General features: G+C 38.9%; 1 protein-coding gene across 4 annotated transcripts in view; it reads left to right on the top strand.

Moving 5' to 3' along the window:
* The window catches only part of ADAMTSL3 (ADAMTS like 3), a 177,984-nt gene extending 155,563 nt beyond the window's left edge, over window positions 1–22,421 (top strand). For all 4 annotated transcript variants that reach the window (XM_027887039.1, XM_027887037.1, XM_027887036.1 and 1 more), the window contains 8 exons: window positions 9,844–10,026; window positions 12,052–12,171; window positions 12,963–13,175; window positions 15,526–15,709; window positions 17,911–18,115; window positions 19,060–19,169; window positions 19,732–19,946; window positions 20,464–22,421. In XM_027887039.1, the coding sequence (XP_027742840.1) occupies window positions 9,844–10,026; window positions 12,052–12,171; window positions 12,963–13,175; window positions 15,526–15,709; window positions 17,911–18,115; window positions 19,060–19,169; window positions 19,732–19,946; window positions 20,464–20,573 (1,340 nt within the window). In that variant the 3' untranslated portion in view covers window positions 20,574–22,421. The remainder of the gene's footprint in view (window positions 1–9,843; window positions 10,027–12,051; window positions 12,172–12,962; window positions 13,176–15,525; window positions 15,710–17,910; window positions 18,116–19,059; window positions 19,170–19,731; window positions 19,947–20,463) is intronic.
* Window positions 22,422–24,215: the final 1,794 nt, after the last annotated feature.

The raw sequence follows: 24,215 nt of genomic DNA, 5'->3' as shown, positions 1-24,215 counted from the left end.
GAATAAAATAGAGCTTGCATGTCTTAAAATGTCAGTGAGTCTAAAAGCAGAAAAACTTTTGCAGTGGCTTAAGATTTTTCCTGTTCTCCTTTTCTTTAATAAAAACTAATAAATCACTTCAGAAGATAAATGACTTCAGAAGATTGAACCTTATAGCACCTTATGCTAATATGTTTGTCTGATAAAACGTGACCCTAAAATATGTCCATTTGCAGCGTAGGTGGATGAGAACTTTGTTGTGAATGCTGATAAAACATCATGTGAATCATCAGACAAACAAGAGTTTGAATAAGAAAAAAATACTAGTATTTCTATGCCCTCCAAAAGTTCTTACAAACAGGCAGTGTGAGTGTGCAAGAGCCTTTTGTCATTGTCATACATGTTGATTTACAGGAATGATCTCTTGCATTCTTGGAGGAATAGCCCACTGCAAATCCTTGCAGGTAATATCTGGAGCGAAAGTGCCGTTGGAAAGTGATCAAATGTAACTTTGTCAGCTGAGGATCTCTTAGGGTCACCTGTAAAAGTAATTGTAAGAACCTTTCTTTTAGTGTCAGGGAGACCTTGACTAGATCCTGAGCACCTTTCTCCCTGCCCCTCCTCCTGATTGCTCAGAGACAAGGATGAGTTTTCTCTGTGGATGACAACTTCTCTGCCTGTCCTGAGTGAAACATTATTAGCTAAGTCTTTGTGTTTTCCATACCTCTCCTTCTACACAGACGTTACTCACGCAGATTTCTCACTGGTGTCATGCAGATACATTTGATCTTTTGGCCTCTCACTAGCCCACAAAATAGTTCTCCACAAGATGAACCATCTAATGAATAAGGTGTCTGTGTGTGTGAAGAGTATTAGTGCCATGCCAGCAGCAGAATTCCTAAATTACTTTTGAATTTCTTGGCTGCAATGGCTTCTGAAGGATTTTTTGTGTTCTTTTTCTTCTGTAGGATAAATAACCTAAAGTACTTTTTAGAGTTGTTCAATCCATAGTTTCCTCTGGGAATAAATCTACATATTGAAGATGTAAAGATTAATATTCTGTGCAGCGTTGGCCGGTTGAGTAAAGGGGTTTTCTCTTTTTCATTGTTACTGATTTGATTCTTTTGTCCTTTTGAAAGCTTTTCTTGCACACTCCAAAAATCACATTGAGATTGAAAAAAGCCTTTGAAATGCTGAAGAGCAGTGTATCCTAATAAACAGAAGAGCATCAAAGAACAGACTAAGAAAAGTTAGCTGAACCGCTGAAGCTGATGGTATCGCTTTCTTTTCTCTTTTCAATTTATAACTAAACTATTTTTCCACTAATTATAATAAACTCACTTTTATAGCTCCCACACGAGTATACACTAGGAGATATTCATGGCAGTCTGGATAGATTCATATTCCGTTCTTACAGCCAAGAGCTTTTCAATCAACACACATGGTATAAATATCAATACTGATTGCTCCAAATTGCTCTTGGATAACATTTATTGTATTTGCAGAAAAGATTGCCTTGTGATTATTGTGAAAATAAACTAAAACTGTCAGACTCCATTTATTGTAAAACCTTTGAAAGTTTTAAGTTAAAGTAAAATAGGGGGGAAACTGGAAATACGTATAAAATGTGCATTGTCTGCCACTTGCTGGTGAGAGAGTGGAAGTGACACACACTAAGCTGAGGTTGTTTATAATTTACATGGCAGCTCTGAAATATCTTGGCACAGAGACATTGAAAAGTAGAAACTCCATCCTCATCCAAATTCTGCATTCCTATGAATACATTTTGGCTCTCTAATAATAACATACTGATAAAAAATTGCGAGAAATACACAAAACCTGTTGTATCTTTTTGCACAGAAGTTTCACAAAGGTGGACCAGCTACTTGGTGGCAGTATTGGAAACTGAAACAGGTCCAGAAAAATCAAGATTTTGATTTTCCATCTGTTCCTTCATTTACCCACACTATTCCAAATGTAACTTTGATGCTGTTCTTTGTCTTCCACGCTTAACCCCTCAGAAGACAGCAGTGAAGAAATACAGCAGTTTAATACATAGGATTCTGGCTCTTCATTTCTTTTAGGTTTTTTCTGTGTTCTAAAAGACATTAATAGTAGATTCCAAAAACTTGAAGGAGTGAGTAGAGGTGTATTTTATGAGGAAGGAATGACAGTATTTATAATATAAGGAAAATCTTTTATGATTTTTACAGTAAGTGCATCTACGTTAGAGTTTTTGTTTGGATCAGACATAAGTGAGAAGGGCTGAAAGATGTACTTCAAAAGCTTAATTATGCTTTGCTATGTGTTTTTTAACAGCCTGGGAACCTGAAAACTCAATACCTAAACTGAAGGGTGTGCCTGGGGCCTGTGCCTGTTATTTTCCCAGTATTAATGGACAGTATGTCCAAGGGTCCAGGCAAGATTCACCAAGTGGTCCAAAGCAATCCTCATCCCAACATTCATCGAAAATGTTTTGGAACCACAGTACCTACTACGTCTCTTTCAAAGCACATTCCTAAGGCCCTGTGCTACTTTCTGATGTAGATGTAACCTACAGTGTTCAGGGAGGGAGGAGTGAACATAAATTGAAATGGTTTACAGTGTTGCTTTTCTTTCTCTCACAGCTTTGCTAATTTGAGGATATTACTTTGAATTCCTAATTCAGGGAGGGTTAGGATGGATTGTGTGAAAGTAAAATTTCAAATACTTTCTACTTCAATTTGCAAAAAAAACACAAACAACCAAACAACAACAACAACAAACACCAAAAAAAACCGTGAAGAAGTTCCCTAGGCAAAGTTTAACATAATCTAATAGGGTAAAGGAAGAGGTGAGCTCGCTGGTTGACACCTGACTGAGTGACTGAGAGGAACAAGTGGTCAAATTTACAATGTAGAGAGGGTAAGGAGCCCCAGAGACTGTTCCGGTATTTGTGATGCTCAGCATGTTTATAGAGGTTCTCAAAAAGAGTGTGAGCAGTTAGTTGACTACAGCTTTGAAGAACTGAAGATTTGTACAGGCTGATTGGATCTAAAGCTCTGCAAAGAGTTTCAGCAGGATTACACAAGTCGTTTTTAATAGCTAAATGAGGGCAAAGGATGTTCAGAATTGATATTTGCAGAATAAATGTACACACAGAGCAAGTAGTTCTAAAGAGGGACTTACAGACATGGCTGTACCTTGAAGAGTGTCACTCAAAGAAAGATGAGTAAAGTTTTGGTGGGTAGTTCCATGGGAACACCAGCACACTTGCTGGGTGCTGACCATAAAGGCAAATCAAAGCTAATGACAGAGGAATGGATGAAAGAATAGAAAATATATATTGGCCATTGCTTAAAACTCTGGTGAATTCTGCTTGCAACTTGTTCATCTCATCCCAAAAACTATATAATAGTGCTGGATGAGGTGGAAAGGAGAGCACTACTAGAGGAAATAGGCATGATGGTCTAAGGGCTACTTCTGGTCCTGGAACACAGGAAGGTATATTGAGGAAGGGTCATTCAATAAGTGCCATGACTTTTGTACTCTGCCTACACATCCCCAGGTGCCCATGAATGGACAATAAGTGCTTTTAATTGGACTTCAGGTCTAAGGATAAGAATTCCTGCATAGTTTCTTTAATTTCTGATGAAATTGTATTTTCCAAGTGTGTATATTTTCCCTGCGTTTGTATGTACTTTATGATGATAAATGTCTGAGTCCTTGGTGATATAGCACAGTTATTCAGTAAAGTGAAAATGTAATTACCATAGTTGGGCAAAACAGTCTCTGCTAACAGTGCTGAATTGTGGAACTGCCCTAATGAACACCAACCAAGTCTTTGTTGGGGGTCGACTACAGAATTCAGTCTAGGAATCATTAATTGCCTAAATATAGTTTCCTTGCTTTAAGTGCCTGATTTTGAAAAATATTAGCCTTAAACTTGTGCAGCTGGAAAAAAGATCAAGTTCTCTTTGAGATGACAGCCAGAGAACTAAACAGAACCCGACAGAGCTGTAGCAAGAGTGGGACGAGAAGGGGTCTTGTTTGGGAACCCCTCTAAGGGGGTTACCAGATGTCGGTAAGAATATCTAAATCCTGCCAGATGCTGCTACCACCTAGGAAGAGGGGCTGGTAGGAAGCAGGAGAGGTAATAGCTTTGAAAGGTTGTGAGAGAAGGGGCAGTGTCAGAGGGCAGGTTGGGGGATCACACCGAGTGCCAAAATGTCTCAGGCTGGTGCTCCATCCAAGGCTGTTATTCCTGATGAAGTGGGCAAGATTCATACAGGTAATTTCAGTAGCAGCAGGATTTAGGCTTTTTAGGGTTCACTAGAAGTTGATTGCCCAAGCATAATTCAGGTGAGTGCGAAGGCAGTTTGTGAGAGAAAATATGAAAATGTATCAATCAAAGTAATTGCTTTGTAAGTGCACTGGAGGTGTTAGTGAGTGTAGGGTAAATAATAGTCAGATGACATTCATTGTGTGTATTGCTGACCCAGAAGTGTTTCCTCTGAAAGCTGACATGCAAATTTAGCCTCTGAAATTAGGTAAACTTTTAGTGAAGTACAGCAAATGTGCTTTGTGCTAGCACAGTTCTGCCTTGCTCTTGAATGGGAAATACAGAACACTTTATGAGATTCTACATAGCTGGGGGAAAAATTTCTGAAGACATATCCAATGTTTTAGAGCAACTAGTTAGTAGGCCAAGATTTTTATGGTGTGTAATATTTCACAGGGCTTTCAAGGTTGGAGGAAATTTGTTTTTGAACACTGAATATTTTAAGAGCACCCTATAGTGCGGATTCCTTTTATTTTTTCTTCTTTTAAACACGTGTTTTGCAGTCCTATCCGGAGCTGGAGTTTTTTTCCATAACATTTGCTGTCCCAGGGCCACTCATGGCTTTTTTCATGGAACATTGAGTATCGTAGATCTGCTCCAGTGCTAGTGGAAAATAACCTGTGTTTGAGGTCAGAAAAAGAGATTAAACTAATTTTAAAGTTTTATAGCCACTTAGGTCTATAGTAGAAATTTTTAAGAGGATTTAGATCCGTTGCAACAGTAAAATTTGCATTTTTAAGGTTTTTCTAAGACTAAGAGGGCCTGAGTTCAGGAATGCACCTTTGTTCATGAAGGACAGTTACAGCCATCTTTAATTTTAAGTATATGTTTAATTGCATTCCATGATAGGAACGGATTTAGTCTTATACCCAAGTGCTTTCCTGACTTGGAACTGTAGAATATGATTGTTTGATTCTGCTATTATCTGAATCCAGTGATAGATTTGAATCACTGGGATTTATATTGCATTCAGGGACTCTGAACCTTTGGCATTTTGGGGAGTTGGTACCTTTGGGATCATTCTCAGCTGTGTTTGTGGAGATGGAGTAGGAAGGAAACAAAGGTGGCTACAGGCTATCTCCTACCTCTTCCCCTTTCTGTTCTTCCTGGGCATCAAACCAGGAATTCTTCAGCTTGAAAGTCTTCTTGATAAAATTCTGTAATGGAAAAGGCTCTCAAAGACAGAGTGAAAGTTATTTTTGTTCATTTAAAGTCCCTGTGTAAACCAACCTGTGTGTAAAGGAGAGTTAAGCATCTGCAGTAAAATTCAACCTTGTACACAAGACAAACTCCTCTGCAAAGTCCAGAAATATGTCCCAAAGCTTAAATATAATTTCAGGTTCTTTAAGAAAATAAAAGAAAACAAAAACTTGGGTTTGGCTTATTTTTGCTTACTTTAGTTTCCACTTGGATAAGAAAACAGTACTTAAAACTCTTAAGGTTTTATTTACATGAGTACTAAAGGGTAAAGAAGAGATTTTAGGCCTTAACTACTTGCCTAGAGAAAAAAGAGCTTTTTTAGTGTTTTGATGGTATTCTTGAACTCTGTCCTGCAGTTTCTGTGTAGGAAAATGGGTGTTTTTCACAGTGCTACTGTAAGAGTCTTGTCACAAGAGGAATGTGGGAATTGTGTACTTTGCCTGCTTTCTCACAAGAGCTGATAGATGAGACTTAGCTCAGTGTGCAGTGCTGCATTCCAGTAGGGAAGGAAAAATCTTATCTCGGGAGCAGTAAATATGGGGTCTAATTTCTAAAGAAAAAACACTGAAACTCTGCACAATAGAAGTTTTTTCCACCTGAAATGTGCTAATGGTGACTGCACAATGGGGTTGTGCTCTGTGGTGGGTTATGAGACGGAGTTTAATGCAAAGCACTGTTAAGCAGAAAGGTAAATGCATACCCAAAAATAGTTTTTGTAAGTGTCCTTGAACAGTAAGAGTTCCTCCTGATAGGAATTCTAGAAATGAGAATATAAACAAGAACTCTGTTTGTCATGAGAGCTACTGCACAAAAATATTTTTCACTGGCCATATGAACATACAGATAAACTGAAGCTGTCCAGAAGACCTTGAAATGCAGGTGCTGCTTTGCCAAAGAGTGCGAAGGAGTTGGACTGCAGGAGTCTCTCTTCTTCTCCAGCTTTCTCTCTTAATCCATTTCTAGGGTGTCACTTAGGAGATGTGATAGCACTGTACCATCAGCCTTTTTTCTAACTGGATACAGAACTCTGAAAGCTTCATATCTCATTTGTGCCCTGCAGTTTTGGGTTCCCCTGAAAGGTTGGAGGCCCTTGATTTCTAACATAGAGTTGTGTCCTGACTGCAGAGTGTGCAAAGTCCTGCCCTCCTCTCATCACTTCATGCTCTATTCCATCCTGTAACCAGCCCCCAAACTCTTCTCTGAAAGGAATCTTCCTGGTTTTCCTTAGCTCAGGGCTCGGCTCAAGCTGAGGATTTGCTTTAATGCTCTTAATGACAACTTAACAAAAGCCTATGAAAAGGTCATGGAAGGAGCTTGATTGCAAATACCAGTTGTTTTTAAGCAGATAATCCAATATCTCTCAGTCTCACTTTCAGATAGCGACACTGTTTTTCTTATCCACATAATAAGAAGTTGTGGGGAAAGAAATAGAACCATGACATACAAAATCTTCTAGGGTCTTCAAAATCATTGTGAAGAGGCCAGCTCAGAGGGGCTCAGCACACAGTTCACATAACAATTATTAGCTCCTGGATAAAAATCTTCCTGATAGTTTTTGCTAAAATACCATGGAGCAGTGTTGTGATTATCCCCACTACTGTTTTCAGCTCAAACAGCTCACCTTTGTGGATGTACCCTGAAGGTATCCAGGTGACATCAACTCCACTTCAAAATGACAGCATGTGATAACTGTGCATAATGCACTAGCGTTGTTTTTTCCTGTGATGTGTTTAACTGATCATTTTCCATGGCTTCCCCACACACAGGCTCTTTACCTGTAAGCACCAGCACCCCAAAGATCACTTGGGTGGATTCACTGTGCATGACAGATGGACTGGCTGCAGGGCTGCTGTGCAGGGCTCTGTCTGCACTTCTGCTCCTCAGACCTCGAGTTCACGTTTGTGTGCTCACATTACTCACTTGAGTAACGGTCTGATTTACTCGTGTGTGTGGTATTGCTCGCTTGTTTCCCCCAAAGAGAAACATATACAGCTCTTTGGAGAAACAAAGGGGAATCATTTGCTATAACTTGAGTGTAAGGTGTGTGACAGATATGCAGTTTGGAACTTAAAATGAGTGGCAAAGCTATTCTGCAGATTTCTGCAAACTGAACTCCAGCCCCCAGGTTTTAAAAGGCTGTACATATGTCTGAATAGGACATGGCTAGAGGAATAGAGACATGGCTGTTTTTCTGGGATAAACTCTAGGATACAAACCATGTTTGGAAGTATTTTACTTTAGTTAAATCTCTGGAATGAGCTCCATTTCTAAATGCTGCTGTGCGAGCAGAGGGAGGACAATATCCTGGGGTGATACTGGGCCGATGTTTGATAGAGGCTCAGGTCAGAAGTTTAAATTTGAACCGTTCCAAACGTTTTTGTGTTTTGTAGAATTTGACTTTAAAAGTTCTTACTTTAGTCCCATCTCAACTGTGCTGCTTCTGGCATCTTTTTGACTCTGATTGCTCTGCTGGATTTTGGTGCCAGTGATGTTAGTCTCGCTGCAAACCTTTAGGCCTTATATTTGAACAGCTTAGCATCCTCACCCCACTTCCTCAGCCCATCTGCATAGTAACTATATACTCCTGAATGGCCATGGAAATTACACTGTAAAGGAAAAATATGTCTGAGAATGATAGACTTCAGCCAGAAAGCTGGGGTAAAATGGAAAAAAGACCCTTAAAACAAGACCTTGTCCTAATTCCAAAAGGATTTTTCAAAGTGGCATAAAGCTTCTTTTGGAAACTTGAAAAACAGCCTGGGTTTTGAACCCCTATGCACTCTGCAGATCTGTACTTTGTTTTATGCAGCTTCCTTCAGTAAAATACAAACCTACATGAGTTTAAAAGAACCAAACAGCTGCTAAATTGTCTAGAATAAAACCTGTGATTGTGCAGAAAAGTGTTTCTCTCTGCTGCCTTTCTAGACAAAATGGCGGGGGGAGCTTTTTTCTTCAGTGAAATAGCAGGTTCCAAAAAGTATGTCTGGTTCCTATTACAGCAAAGGAAAAACTTGAGGTGTGCGTTGGAAGTGCTAAGCCAGTGATTGAAATGCTAAAGTTGTTCCTAAAGGCCATTCCACATCATGAAGACATCATCTGTAAAGTAATACTGCACAATGATCTGTGAAGAGAGGAGTCTGAATTAGCATTGAATATGGCTGGAACTTCCAAATGTCCAAACCTCGGGTCGGCTTCTGTGGCAGAACCTGTTTTGGTAGTCTCCAGTGAGCACTGGCCGATGTATTTAGCAAGAAAAAGAGTTCAAGTGAAAGACAGTTTATCTGCTCTGACTTGTCGCTTCCCTGCACCTTTGTGTGCCTCTGTGGCTGCTCACTGTGCCACGTACATCAACCTACCCAGTGACTTCCCGAGCATTTTGGAACTTGGAAAGAGCATTTCTGCTGCAGCAGCTCAACCAGAGCACAAGCGATGAGGTGTCTGGTTTGCCAACCAGCAAAATATCTTTTTAAAGGCAGATGTTTGAGGAGTGTAAAACAGTAGAAGTCCTCCCTCTGGTACTGTGCCAGTGGAAAAATCATCTCATTAAAAATAAATGTCCAGAGTACTTTGTTGATTAAAATTTAAAATGACAAGTTATCTGCAAATGCCGAGGTTCTCACAGCTCAAGAGTTACAGCAGGAATGATGATAGACCTTTGGTTTTCCATGCCCCGGTAACTGAGATTGCTTAACAGCTGAGCCCCTCTTTCTGTTCTTTTCCCTTCACACTGTTGTTACTAGTTGTATAGATCACATCTGCAACCTGGAGAAGTCTTCAGGAGTCTTTTTGGCATAAATTGACCACATTTATTTTCTAATCTAATTAATAAATACACCCTATTTTTTTTCTGCAAGAGAAATATATTCTGCAAGAGAAATATATTTATTTTTTCTTTCTTTTTGATGAGAAATTGAATATTTCTTCCTTTCTTCATGTATTTTGATAGAAAAGTTGAATGTAAAGGGTCTGTGCAGACCTTTACATCAGCTAGTCCTGACTGGATTTAATGGTCTCACATCTTGTTCAGCAGCAAGACACGTGAGCACATTGCTTTTGTAGAACTGGTAACAGTTTTTAAAGCTGTCCATGAGCTTGGCTTTACAGTACTTAACTTTAATCTTTAATCTTAGTGAGGTGCTGAATTACTAGGAAGGCTCAAAACTGAGAAATTTTCTTGTGAGTGTGAGAAGTGCTTGTTTTGTTGCAATGTTTTTATTTTGGTTTTCCCCCTCTGTGAAATGACAATGGAAACTTGGGATTCTTGGATGTTGTGGCATCAGTTAGCAATATAAACCCTTCGGTTCTCTCTCACAATAAATGCTTTAATTACTTGCATTTTAAAGGTGTTCCCCAACCAAACGTAACATGGTTGAAGAGGAAAGACGTTCTACAAATCAATTCTTTCTTGGTTTTGAATGGCTCTTTATTTCTGAGGAATGTTTCCTATGAAGATGCAGGAACATACACCTGCAGAGCAACTAATGCTCTCGGAAAAGCCGAAGCTGCCTCTGTTCTCCAAATAACTGGTAAGTGCCAAATGACAATTCCTTACTGATAACAGCAGGGAGACACTTTATAATCAAAATTAAACAATAAAATAGCTGGGGGGATACTTAGCACTTTATTAGGAATTTGGAATTTTTGATTGCATCTGACTCCCTGTGATCTGTTCTTTATTTTGTGTTTCCTGTAATGTGGATCTACGAAGAGACAGTTTGACTCGTCACTTCAAGGTTATTCCATCTTCTTGCTTCCAGGCAACAAATATCACCCCTTAAACCAGCTGACACATTAGAAACTAAATCCACTGTCATGTTACATTGTTCCCAGTGCTTTTATCTAGGGAAACAGGGCAGGCTTGAGCATTAAGAAAATCTGCAGGGAAATGCAGGGAAATGAAAGCAAAGACTGGTTTTGGGATTTGGTTTTTGTTTTGTTTGTTGCGTTGGGGTTTTTAATTATAGAGACCAGTAAAATGTAGAGACATGGAAAAAAAATTCTGAATGTGAATTGCTGACTCTCAGAATAGAAAATGTAAAGAAAAACTCCATGTATAATACCCTTTTGTAAGTAGATTAATAATGTAATACTGTATAATACAATCTTACCTTGCAAATCACTGCAGTAAATGGATCATTTGGCTCTAGAGATGAGCTTTCTCACTATTTTGCTGTACAAAGAGCGGCACAGCTCCCCATGGCCAGTCCTGCTACAAAGCTCTCTTTCTTGGGCACACATGGAGGGCAGGCTGTAGCTGTTTGGGTCTGCTGGCCGAGGAAGACGTTCCAGAGGCATAATATGAGTCTCTGTGTGAGGATGAGTGTAGGCTGAAGCTGCCTTCCTGGTTTCAGTTTTCCTGGAGTGCATGAAAAATTTGGATGTTCCAGAGAGGAATATTATTACAATGACGTGACTGGAAGATTGCTCACAAGAGTCTGAACTTCGTTCCTATTCCTGATCACGTGACATGAGTTTAAATAAATCCGGAGTGGATAGGAGAGGGCCAAATTCTGCAAGTTTTTGGCTGTGCAGGACTGCAGTGAAATGGGAGGACTTCTGCTGTCAGGATTTGCAGATTGCACTGGCTCAGTGTTGTCTAAAACGACATCACATCGGGTTTTGGTCTTGGCTGCAGCATTGACTGCCTGACCAGGGCAGTCCAGCAGTAGCACAAAGTCTGTGCAGCCTTTCCAATAGAAGTTCCGAAGGCCTGACATGGCAACCGGTCTTTTGGCCATGGGATTGGCATCGCTGTGGTTTTAGACTTGTTTTGCCCCAGTGTTTACAGACAAGCAGAAGGCTTAGCACAGACATTGCACACTGAGGAAAAGGGTTTAACCGTGTAAAATGATCCATAGAAGTTCGAATGTAGCAAAAGATTTAAACCCTTCTGGAGGAAGAGTTATGGGTAGTATGTACATTCATCAGAACAGAATTGTTGACTAAGTGGTAAGAACTGTGCATTAGTGACAGATTGCCCACATTTTTGGCAGTTACTCTGCCGGCATATGATAAAAAGGAGGAGTTGGTATAGTGATAGGCATTTGATTCTGCATACATTATGCTATCTGTGTGCATAATGAGATTTTAAAAGATTTTCTCCTTTTTTCTGTTGTAGCACTTTGTCTTAATTCCATCTAATGGAACAGAGGAACTGACCTGAGAGAATTCCTCAGAGAGAATTATTTTTCTTAAAATTTCTGTGTGTTAATGGCTTGTAATGAAACAATAAATAACATTGGCATGAAAACCAGGAAATACATCCTGTAAATCTTGTTTTTACACTTAGTGTTACAGGCCTATTTTTCTGTTAAATTCAATAAATTTGATTAATGTAGGAGCTTGCAAAAACAAATATTTTCTGTGTTTCCCTGCTTACATATCTGAAGTTTATTTGTTATATGGGCATACATGAAGTTGATCCTAAGGAATGGCAAAGTGCTACTATCCTTCTGCTTCATGACTAGCATGCTGGATATTTTGATTATTTTTTTTTTTTAGCATCATGATTTAATTCTTGGTAAGAAGAAATCTTATGCATTGTATTACAGAACAAAGATTTACAGAGAGTAACACTCAATTATCAAAGGGAAGCAGAAGAAAGCGTGTCATAATGGCATCTGGAATTGGTACAAATGTCACTGTGGTACCTGGAGATCCATTAAGAATAGGTGTGTTGTCTTTTCTGCTTTGTCATTTTATTTATTTATTTATTTAAATTGGAGGGGGCTCCATGGAAAAAGTGAGTGTAATTCCCAAGAGTTTGGTGACCACCTGGATTTCCTAACTCTACCTCAGTTTTCTTTTATCATGGAGGAAGCCTTAGAGTAAGACACAAAGTAATTTTTTTGTTCAGCTTTTCAAAAAATATTTTGGAAGGTTGACCTTTTAGGCATCTTGAGGTGACTCATTGTGACACCAAAGCTGCATAATTACTCTTTGAGATTCACTTGAAAAACATGGGAGGGGGTTCAGCTGGGCTCTGGAAATGTTTGGGTTTTTTTCCCTGTCTAAATGAAGGCCTCTGTTTGCATCCCTGCTTGTGCCCATGGGGTGAAAATGCAGTAATTTTGTTCAATGTGTTCATGATTCTTTTCACCAAACAGATAAAATCTCTTTAATTACAGACCTATTTGCATACTGTATAGTCTGGGATGAAATCTTCATTCCATTTAAATAATGGTTCCCCCCCATCCACTTTGTTCATATAGAAATTAAGTTTATAAGACCTTATTGAAAGGGAAAATATAAAGAAGTGTATTAAGTGTTACCACAGACCTGATATCCCTCAAGGGGCAGTCAGGATTTTGGGCCATAGCTCAGACTTCAGTGAATTTATGCATATGCTTGTTTTTAATTAGAATGGTAATGTCCTTTATGTAGAATCACACATTCATACATCCTTGTTCACAAACATTTCACTGTGTTTAGAAAAACCTGCTAAAATCCTGTTGATTTTTAGGTTGCCCGGTGCTGCCCAGCTACAGACATCCAGTCCACTGGCTTTTTGGAGATAGTCCAATTGAGGAAGTTAAGACCTTGGAATACCGAACCCTGGTTGGGGGTCGTATCCTAGAGGTGAACACCAACTCTGGTCAATTTGCTGGACAATTCCGATGCTGGACTTCAGCTAGTGCAAAACTAATGTCAGTTTGGGTAAATGTCAAGAAGGAAGGTTTGTTGAAAATTATATGACAAATTCTTGAATTTTAAAGCATATTCTTTCACTCTGTAGAGACTTTCCTGAAAACTAACCTGCTTTTGTGCATTGAAAGTAATTCACGAATACGTGTTTAACTTCACATATGTGAATAGTCCCATTTAAGTCAATAGACAATGCCTGTACTCAGAGTTGGATATGGGAATTAATGTGTATCCAAATATCATGTGGGGGTTCTGATTTCTTACTTGTATATCTGAGAAGCTGAGAGAACAGGTCTTTCTGCTTAAGCTTTTTTAAATCAGGCAGGCACTTCTCCTCCAACGAATGGTACAAATTGCTGCTGTGATAGCCCACCAAACTGAAACAAAACTGACTTTGAGGTCACCTTTGGAAATACCTTCATTATGATCAAAATAGTTTTAATATAATTGTCATAATCCAGCATCGTTATGATAAATATGGTAGTGATCTTACTGCAGTCACCCTGAAACACATTAATGTACCAGGGCACACTCACTGATTTCTTTCCCTCAAGAATATCTCGTAACGTTCTCCATTTAATGTGTTTGCACAAAAACCACATTAGTAGGTTATGAAATGCACAACTGAGGATTGTATATGAAGTTGAGAAGAATCTTATATATGCACCAGCAAGACAGTCATCTGTATCTGCAAATGTTTTATGAAGCTTTAAACATTTTAAGTACTTTAGAAATTAATTACATTGTATTTTTAAAGCCCAGTTATAGTTAGATCCTCCTAAGAGTCTGGCAGCAAAGCATCACACTCCCTTTGACATTTAAAAAAAAAAAAATTCTGACCAGTCAATTCCCAGGGAATGCAAATCAGATTTAAAAACAAGTGTCTGTTGAAACTCAAAGGTTTTGTATGTGTTTTATCTCTTAACCTGTCAATATGATTTGGCGTATGGTGCAAAGGGCTCAAGCAGTAGGATCAGATCCCCTACACTGTGTATGAGGATATTCTCAGTGGCTGTTTCCTGGGTGAGGATGGTTCTGGTGTGTCTGGGGTCAGAGAGTCAGTTACGTTTGCAAAGCAATTTTACTGAGACATATCTATGATCAAAACATTCATTTTAAAAATAAAAATTAAGTAAAAATATTAATGAACTGAGTCAGAAAAATATACTAATAGAATTTAACAAGAAGTAAGTCCAGTCCTTGATCCCAATCTAGAGCTGAACAGTTCTAGCCAGGTATTGAACTCTTCACCTGTCTTGGGGTTGTCCAATCCCCTTTCCCAGTCAGATTGCTCAGTATTCTGGGGTGATTCCATTTTGTAGTTGAGAGCTTTAACTCTGATTGACACTTATGTAAATGTTTCATCGTGGCAATATCCAAGCATTTGTGAGACTGCATAATCTCCTTCGGTGGTTTTTGCACAGTAGGCATATTGAGGGCACTTCTGAGTAGTATCATCCTAGTTAAACAAACAATACAGTCTCTCCATCATAGCTGCAGTCAGTAAATTTAACTATTTCTATTTTGAAAAAGGCCCTTTTGTATTATTTTAAGAAACCCAGAAGTAATAAGGAAACATTGAAAAACAATAAGTTAAAGAATTCATTATGTGCTGGAAGAGTGAGCCTGTGGACACAGCTGGTAGCTATCAATTATTCTTGGTTATTATAGAAAAACCTGACTCCTTCTGTGATCACATAAAGATCTGTCAATATTGCATAGTACTTCATCTTTTACCAAGTGTCAAAAAAAATTTTGGAGGAAAGAGTAAGTGTGGAATTGTGAGTAAGTATAAAGGTAGTAATGGTTAGAAGTGATCGGTTTTTAATATAAAACGCTCTTTAAAACAAATTCCTTTTTCATCTTGCCAGATGCCTCAGTAGCAAATTATTTTTGCATTAAATACTCCTCTGTAGTTTAGTACAGGATTTTCTTAAATCCTGAAATTATGTGAGGTGTCTGGAGTAAGATGAGTTTTCTTCAGAATAAACTTATTGTAGAACAGCATGAAACCTGGAGAGCCTGATTTACGGTTTCCTCTTTTTAATGCTCATTATATAAAAATGTTATGAAAGTTTTAAAAGAAGCTCATCAGTTCCTACTGTGAGCCAGGTTCTGCCCTTCAAGTGCACATATGCTGATCCCATTTGCTTTTTAGAGAGCTTCATGCTCATAGGTAAGGGCTGAACTTGAGGGGAAGCTGAATGGGGCTAAATTCTACTTTGGCTCATGGTCCCTTTTCATAATGCTGAAATATTTGCTTTTTTACAGAGGATGCAATATCTATCCAGCCTACAGAGCGTGCTGCCAAATCAATCAAAATGTGACACAGTTCCACTGTACAGTTCCTCTCTCACACTGCCTCCAATTGCATTTCTTAGATTATGCCTGGGAATATGCTGAGTGGAGTCCTTGCTCTGCGAGCTGTGGGCATTCAGGAACCCGCTCCAGAAGGATCCAGTGCATGAACGCAGAGAGACAGAAAGTAAATGAATCCCAATGCAGAGAGCTGCAAAAGCCAGTGGTTATTCACGAGTCATGCAACACAGAGGACTGCCCTGCCAGGTAACCTCCTTTGTACTCTATTTCCATGTGCTCTAAGTGTATTACAATGCACTTACAACCTCCTGAAATTGTGGTTTTTTTCTGTGAAATTTCTGTGTTTATGATCTAAATCTGAAATCTGGGGTTTATTTCATCATGAACCCTGAAGCATGAGAGATGTGATAATGGATCCACCAGCAAGGAGGGAAACACTTGATTCAGCTGAATAAGTAAGATCTGAGTGTGTCTTCATGCTGCTGCAGCAAGTCGTGCTGCTATCACATCTCAAAAGCTAAGCTGGAGATCTCTCTGAGACGCTGTGGAATCTGTGCCACCCCACAGGGAGAAAACTCTTAACATTTAGAGCAGCCAGGATACTCTGTGTTCACCTGCTCTCAGTTGTGCCAGCAAAGCTCTGAGTAGGATGCTGACTGAGGAATGCCTCATTTGTCTCTAATACCCCTCACCACAGTGCTCCTTACATGACCTTCCCTGCCAGTTTTCTCACCAGATCGACTGGGGTACCTTGTGATCATGGGTCTGAAAATAAATTATATTGCAGACAAGTACACCTCAGCATCCAAAGGCCAAACCTTGACCTCTAAACTGCTTGAGTTGCACTGAGCATTCCAACCCAACAAGATGTTGCTCTAGGTCATTAGCAGGAAACCCCCCAGGAGTCCTGAAAACAAGTGCTTTCTGTTGCTTTAAGGAATTGGCCATCACTGTAGCAATGTAAAAATCTGTGAGGGATGCACACATTTTGGAGTTGTCCCTCGCTGGAAAATGTTGGGAGAGAAGAGTTAAGACCTTAACTGACATCGTGGGAGTGCATCGTGCCAGTATGTTCTCACTCTGTTCTAAATGCAGAAAACATAGCAACAGATTTATATCAGGAGAAATTTGTTTATATTTCATTATTAGCAGCCAAAAATCAGATCATCTTAAATTGTGAGACTGAACTCCAGCCAGCCCATAGAAAGCAAACGTTTTACCAGTGGAAAGATACTGAAATAGAACCAATAGTTCGAAAAACAGATTAAGTTGCAGGTTTCCCTCCTAACTCCAGCCTTGTGGAGCAGATGGCAGGAGGATAAAAAGAGGACCCGATGCTCCCCTGAGCAAGGTCATGCTTTCAGTGAATTGCAGGGCATGACTTAATCACTGGACTCGGAGTATTCACAGCAAAAACAAATCAGTTGTTTCATATGGCTAAACAGTGTGGGCACTGAATTGTCTTTTAGAATGCTTTGATTTCTTCTGCTTTTAATTTGGCTTTATATATTCACCACTGGAAGGGAACTGTGTGTATAGTAACATAATTAACTCTGCCTTCAGTTGTACATGTATTCTTTTTTATGTACCTTGCTTCTTTTTTACGAAGTATTCCATGCATTCTGTACAGGAGAGTCTCTGATGCCTGGAAAATATGGAAAATAGCCCTGTGTCTGGTTCTTGGTGCCTATAACTTCTCCTCTCGCTGTGATTACTGTCCTGGGAGGGAAGTGCAAAATGTCCAGACTTCCCTTCCCATTTCCACACTTACTGATTTCTGCTCAACCTTCTCATCCCAAGGCAGCTCTTTAGAAAGTATCCATAGAATTTTTAAGGCTTTAGACATACGGTCAGTGCCATGGGCCCTTATGATTCAAAGTGTTTTGCATGTGTTTAATCACTTCTTTCTCTCACAGCAGAGAATACAGTTAAGCAAATATAAGGTTTGAGTATGTACTTAACTTGTGCTGTGCTGGGCATGCACTGCACCAAACGTTTGCAAAAATACTTGAGCTTTAAGAGAGAGAGAAATGAACTGGTGCACACTGTAAAAGATTAATCTTCCTTGAAGGGATATAGGCTGTTTGACTGTGAGAAAATTAAGTAATTGCTGAAGAGAATAGAACATTTTTCCTGTCATCACTGTTGTGCTACACATAAAGTCCCATTCTGTATTTCTAGCCTAGACCTATGAAAAGATCAAGTACATAGATTTTATTACCACCTTCTGCCTCCCCAGTGTTGTTCCTAGCTGCCAAGACAGACTAAATCTTTGCAACTTCTAATCAATAAGTAATATATTCTGCTTGAGCCACCATCTAGCAAGATGTCTGCGTAATAAATTCGGATGAGTTACGATACCTGTCACCTTAGTAGTAAATAAGTTGGTACCGTCCATTTTAGAAGTTGAAAAAGTACACTGTCCTTCTTACTGAAATGTCCTGTAGGTGGGTGGCTGGTCCGTGGTCTGAGTGCTCTGCATCTTGCGGCAATGGATTTCGCCGTCGACAACTAACGTGTCAACAAATGAAAGGCAATGGCAGCGTGCTGACACTGCTGCCAGGAGCTTGTACACACAGGGATCGGCCTGTGGGGAGGAAACCCTGCACGGGCCACTCGTGTTCAGTGGGACCAATGCAGACAAAGGGACAGGTAAGTCACAGCGTTTGTCTTGAAACTCCACATATTATAAAGTGTGTGTCATCACACTGTTGGCTGAACATCTTTCCTCTTGCGCAGGGGAGGAGCTCTGTGGCAGTAGTTGTAATTAACTTTCAGACCAGTCAATTAGAAATCCTGGTTTGGGTTTTTTGTTTGGGGTTTTTGGTTGTTGGTTGGTTGGTTGGTTTTTTGGGTTTGTGTGTGTTTTGTTTTGTTGTGTTTTTTTTTTTTTCATTTTGTGATATCTGAGCAACTTTCATTTGTTCAAGACTTGACCCAAAACCAGAGTATCAGCTTCAGTATATTTTATAAGCTATGCCATTATGATGTATTCCATTTTCCAAGCTAGTATATTGCTTTTATTTCAGTCTTATAAGAACACAGTTTGCATAGCTGTTCTTCTGAAATCCCCGAAGAAAACATATAAATGTACTTCAACAGCAGTTGCCACAATGTTTACTGCATAGAACAGTTTTCCTTTATTTTCTGTTTCTTCCTTTATGCAGTAAACTTGTGTTCATATTGATACAATTTTTATAATTATGGACATTAAATGGCAATAGTATTTATTATGTGATCTGCAAAGTAATGACTTAGAATTACTGTTGCCACGTTCCCAAGACAGGTTTCAGCAAGGCAAGTTTGTGATTGTCAGAGGTACAAAAAGAACATTGTAGCAATAGTGTTGTGACCTTATGAGAGCAAACAATGGATTTAGCTTTAGAAATAAGCAGGAAAGTCAGTGTCTTGGTGAAATTGTACACGCAGAATCTAAAACATCTAGGCTTTATCCAAACTGAGGTGTGATAGGGCTGAAGAAGGAGAAACACAGAGCAGGAATTATGGCTGGGCTGTGTAGCTGTAGTTGGGTAGCTGCCTAGAAGGGTAATTCTATTGTTATTAATTTGGTTGTTCCTTTTTCTCTCCATTTTCAGTGTTCTGGTCGCTGTGTAGGCCGCCCTGTAGGTTTACAGCATCGTCATTTTATATGTCAACTTCGTAATGGATCTTTGGTGCCAAACTTTTCTTGTGATGAAAGAAAGAGGTAAACAGTTCGAAGAAGTTACAAATTAGATTCTTTAGATGATCAGATTAAAGGTACAAGATTGTCAATGCAGTATAGATATGTAAATTCTTTCGTATCAAACACAAGGAAGGGAGGTAGTAACAGTTATCCCTTTGTACACAGTGGATGAATTCAGGAACCCCAGAGAGGTTATTCACTAAAACTTGGAGCATCCAGTATGCAGTGTTTCAGGGTCAGTTAAGTTTTCCAAAAGGTAAAACACTTTTTCTGGTTTAAAGACACAGGGCTTTGTCCTTTAATCCCTCATGAGTGAGGAGGTGTGATGAATGGGCACAAAATTAAATCCAGGGAATTCAACTTAAATATAAGAAAAAACTGGAACAGGTTACCCAGGAAAGTTGTGGAGCCTCTTCAAAACACAGAGATGATCTTGAGCATCCTGGTCTAGTAGACTGTGCTATGAGCAGGAGGTGTGGGCTAATCAGTTCCAGACACCCCTTTCAGTATTGGGTATATCACTCTGTGAATAAGGATTTAGCAAAAAAGCAAAGATTTAACTGCCACTTATTTCCCTCCACAGGCCTCCTGTCAGAAGAAACTGTTCTTCAGAGGCGTGTGATGTCTATTGGAGGACAGGCCCTTGGAGGCCTTGCAGTGTGGACTGTGGGAGCGGATTTCAGTCAAGACGAGTGTACTGCGTACACAGACAGAGTAACAAACCTGTGGCTGATCAGTATTGTGGATGGAGGAAGAGACCAGTGACCTGGCAACACTGCAGTGTCACATCCTGTGGCAGTATGTAAATGTTTATTTAAATATGAGCATAGTAATAGTTTGTAGCAGTTATATTAGAAAGTGACTCACAGTTGTACACTAATGATTCTGCAAGCATTTGATTGTACATCAAAGGTAAAACTATCCTCTCCAAGGAGCACTTCATAATCCTGGGGTTACTTTTGTCTAAGTAGGCCAGTTTGATATTAAAGCCTCAAAAGCACTTTTAGAAACAGGATATTTAGGAAGTTGTTTTTTTGCAAACTTCCCTACATGACTGTGCCAGTTGTGACTCACAAGTCTCTGAGCAAGCTGTTAATTCCTCCAAGATGGGGTAGTGTTCAGAAACGGACAATAAGTAAATGAATGGAGCAAGATCACACCTCTTGTGACCTTGTTTAGCTGTTGCCAGGAATGCACAGTAAAATAATTACAAACCTACCAGGAATCCATCAGTTGTTTGCAATTACAGTGACAAGTTCTGCTATTTCTCTTTTGTTCATTATAAAGCCTTGTAATGTGTAAATATATTTTTCAGAAGGCGAATGCAAGGATACAACTCACTACTGTACATTTGTAAAGCAACTAAAGTTATGCTTGATAGACACCTACAAACAAAGATGTTGTCATTCATGTCAAGAAATGTAAGTCCTCTATGGCAAGTTCATGATGCTGCAGTGAAGAGATGAGAAGAGAGGTCCATTAATCTAACATGCTCGAAGTATATACTTGGAAATGAGACATTAGTTGTAACAATTCAATGGAAACGTGGGGCTAATGAAAAAAACCAGTATTACAGATTGATGTGCTGGACAGGGTATTTTTGGGGGGAACTTTTATTACTCACTCTTCGCAATGGAACTTTTAATGTTTTAAACATTTTCGTATCTGGATTAGCAAGATAATAGCATGGTATATCATCTGTAACATTTTACAGGCCATCACATCATAATTTTATCAGGGGAAAAAGGCATTACCTAAAAACACCAGATAGGGCTTACTGTCCTTAACTTGAGAGAAAAAGTCACAAAAATACTGTGAGAAATTTTGAAATGCAGCAACTATTGACCCCTAGGTTTTCATTTTTTTTATTATATTTAATACAGTTTTTAAATTCATAGAAGCTGTGGCTTGTAGTTGTAAAATTTTTGGCAGCAACCTCATTTTCATAAACAGCTTGAGCTGAAGAGTTGATCTCACAGGATATGTTTTACTGATATTAGCTGTGAGATGGATACACAGAAGCACATTCAATTTTTCATGCTTGTACTTATGTGTATGCAGTAAAAGACACTACCAATGCTGATACAATTTTCAAAGCTGTTTTGAATAAATGAGGTGTCACATTTTATTGTTTCTGTTCTAATTCCAGTCTCTGAAGTACGATCGAAGTTCTGGCGTGATTACACTTCAGCACTGATAATAAATTAGACAGAAGGCTTCCTTGTCAGAGCTGTGAAGGAAACATTTGTGATCACTGTTCTCTTGCCCATGAAGTCAAATGGGGAGCCAATAACTGGCCAAACACGGCTGTCAGATTTCCTGTCTTGAATAATCATTTTATTTTTCTCCATTAATGGGGAAAAATGTCCAAGGAGGAATTATTAATTATGAAGATAAACAAGTGAAAGAAGTCTATTTTGAGCAGTTTTCCATCAAGATGGCTTTTCATCGTGACCATTAACCATCTGAGTCTCTTGCAAGTTGATAAATTCTCATTATGATATTCCTGGCTAAATTATTTTCCATATTGCAAATTGTCTGATTCGGACTGTAAGCAGAGGGAAACCCATGGGAGGCAGAAAATAGATGGTTTTTTCTTTTGTAATTTCCAAACTAGTGCTCACATTGGAGGCCTGAGTGCTTGCATTGACTTGGCTCTTGTGTTACACCACTGAGCTGTTACAGGCTGGTGAGTGGGTGTGCTGTTAGAGCAGTTCACACACAGCATTCCTGCACAGGGTTTGCATCACTGAAAATTAGGTTAGCACTACTGTATAGAAAATGTTTAAGGTGGACTGTTGTGTCCAAGGCTGACTGCAAGGAGAGGATATTCCTGATCATTATCTTCAAAATCAGCAATGGGTCTTGATTGTTTAAGCCTTTTTTTTTTTTTTTAAATTAAAATAAAACATTTGTAAGATACTTTTGTAGATATTTATTGTCTGATTTAAAAGTGCAATATTTTGTTTTGTACAGTGTTTAATAAAGATTTTTGGACATATATTTTTTCTTATTACCAAAATTTCTTATTCATGTTTTCCCTTTATATTTAAAGTTTTCAAGTGTTAACACATAGCATTTTTTGTTGCCATAACTCTGTCTATGGTTAACTATGCATGCTATTCAGAAGCAGTGCTGTAAATGTTTGTTATTGCAATTGGCATGACATTCCTCTGCAGATTATTTTATTGCTTCTCCAGTAACTGAAGATTTTAGCTTTCTTGAACGTAGTTTTGATATTTCTGAAATAAAGTATAGTTTGATTATTCAACACTGTGATTACCCAGAGACTGTTTATTACTGTGATTTTCATGGTAACCATGCTTTCATTCTTTGTTATTTTATCAGATTACTATGTCCATAATTCTGGGATTTTTTCAGAGCCTCAGTTCTTATTTTCAACAGCTTCTCAGACAGATTCTCAGCTTCACTACAGTCTGGTTTGCACTACTGTTAAGAGACAGCATAGACGTAACCTGAGTGAAAAAGAAGGAAGAGAACTTGCCAAAGTTCAAAAAAGTCAGCTCTGATCCACTGAAATCTAGAATCAGGATTCTGTAAAAGGTGGAATGAAGTTATATTTCTCTGCTGGCCCTTCATGTACTGAACCAAGCAGAGTTCATTTAGTTCCTACAGAACAGCTCCGTGCTTTATATTTAGTGAGTGATGAGAATAGCTACATGAAAAAGAAGTTGTTTCAGAATATCCAATATAGGTAATAGTTTTTAGAAAGAAGAGTCTCATAAGTAGCATGTACAATAAAATCCTTACAAATTTTTATTAAATAGAAAATAAATATCTAGCAGTGGGAAGGTGGTGTTCCAGAGTTATCCTAGATGGTAGTATTGGCAAAGGTGCACGGATCTGTTTAATTTTCCTTTGGTTCAGCAGTGCATTCCTTTTTTGCAGTCTTGAAAACAAAGTAAAGATTTTATACAGCAGTTCTGTGCAGCCTGCTGCTGTATGGCAAAGTGCATGGAAAGCTCTTCTACAATAGCAACTGAATCCATGAATAACTTCTCTGCTTTTACATCTTGGTTTAGCATGACATCATAAAATGCTTTTTTAACAGCTATTTTGGAAAAAATATTAGTTTTCCAGCCTGCTCTTCATTTGGTTTGCATTTCAATAATATGTTGCTTATGAAAAAGTTGATGTCACATATTGAATACTGTCTGAAGGTTTATAGTATCATTTGATGCTTTTTCTGGAAGCACCATCAATATGTTGTGGCTCTTTCAACTGTAAAGTAATAAAGACTTCTCTCTTTCACGGTTAAACTTAGGAGAAAACATTAGGGACAAAATGAAAGGGAATATGCCCCTCCACCCTAAAGTCTTCAAACACATCTGCAGAGGAACTGTTAAATGTATCTGAATATGCCCTCCACTTCCTCTCAAAATCTTTGTGCTGTGCTGGTAGGTGGCAGCAAATTACATTCCATAACTTAGGGTAGGGAAGTGACTTCAGAACTGAAAAAACAGCTGTGTAAATTTAAAAAAGCATCTGTGCTTACTCACAGACTCAGAGGAAGAGCCATTTTGATCAGAACATGCAGGCACATGTAACTTCATGGATTCAGATTGCATTTCTCCCCCGCTAGAAAAGACAGCTGGACGGCATCTGTAAACTGCTCAAGAGGTACCAAGGTTGTGTATAGGATGTGGACCTGAGTAGATGTGACTGTGCAAAGGTTTGACCTTGTTGTCTCCTCAGTTGTGGCCAGACAGAGAATGACTAAAGGGGGTGTTTGTATTTTTTTCTTCTGTGGTAAAGAAAGATGAATTGGACTTTTCCTGTGCTACTTTTAGGATCTCACAGATCTACATTGTCCTAGTTCGTTCACAGTCTGAGGGACGTGAATAATCTTCAGAGAGAAAAGTGTAACAATTGCTGCTTCATTAACAGAATAAGTCATACTACAAAACACAGTATGAAGAAAAAAATTGCCTAGAAGTGACTGATGCTCTAGTAATGTCTGGATCTCTCTCATGCAATGCTTTTGTGCACAGCTGATATGTTCAGTTTGGCTTTCTTGCTTTCATGTGACCAAGTTCCTGCTTTAAA

This window comes from Empidonax traillii, unplaced genomic scaffold, assembly GCF_003031625.1.
Source record: "Empidonax traillii isolate 1590-97213 ecotype Southwest subspecies unplaced genomic scaffold, ASM303162v1 scaffold201:size1909950, whole genome shotgun sequence".
NCBI lineage: Eukaryota > Metazoa > Chordata > Aves > Passeriformes > Tyrannidae > Empidonax > Empidonax traillii.
Note: the sequence above shows the minus strand (reverse complement) of the source record. Positions and strands in the feature narration are given on the sequence as shown.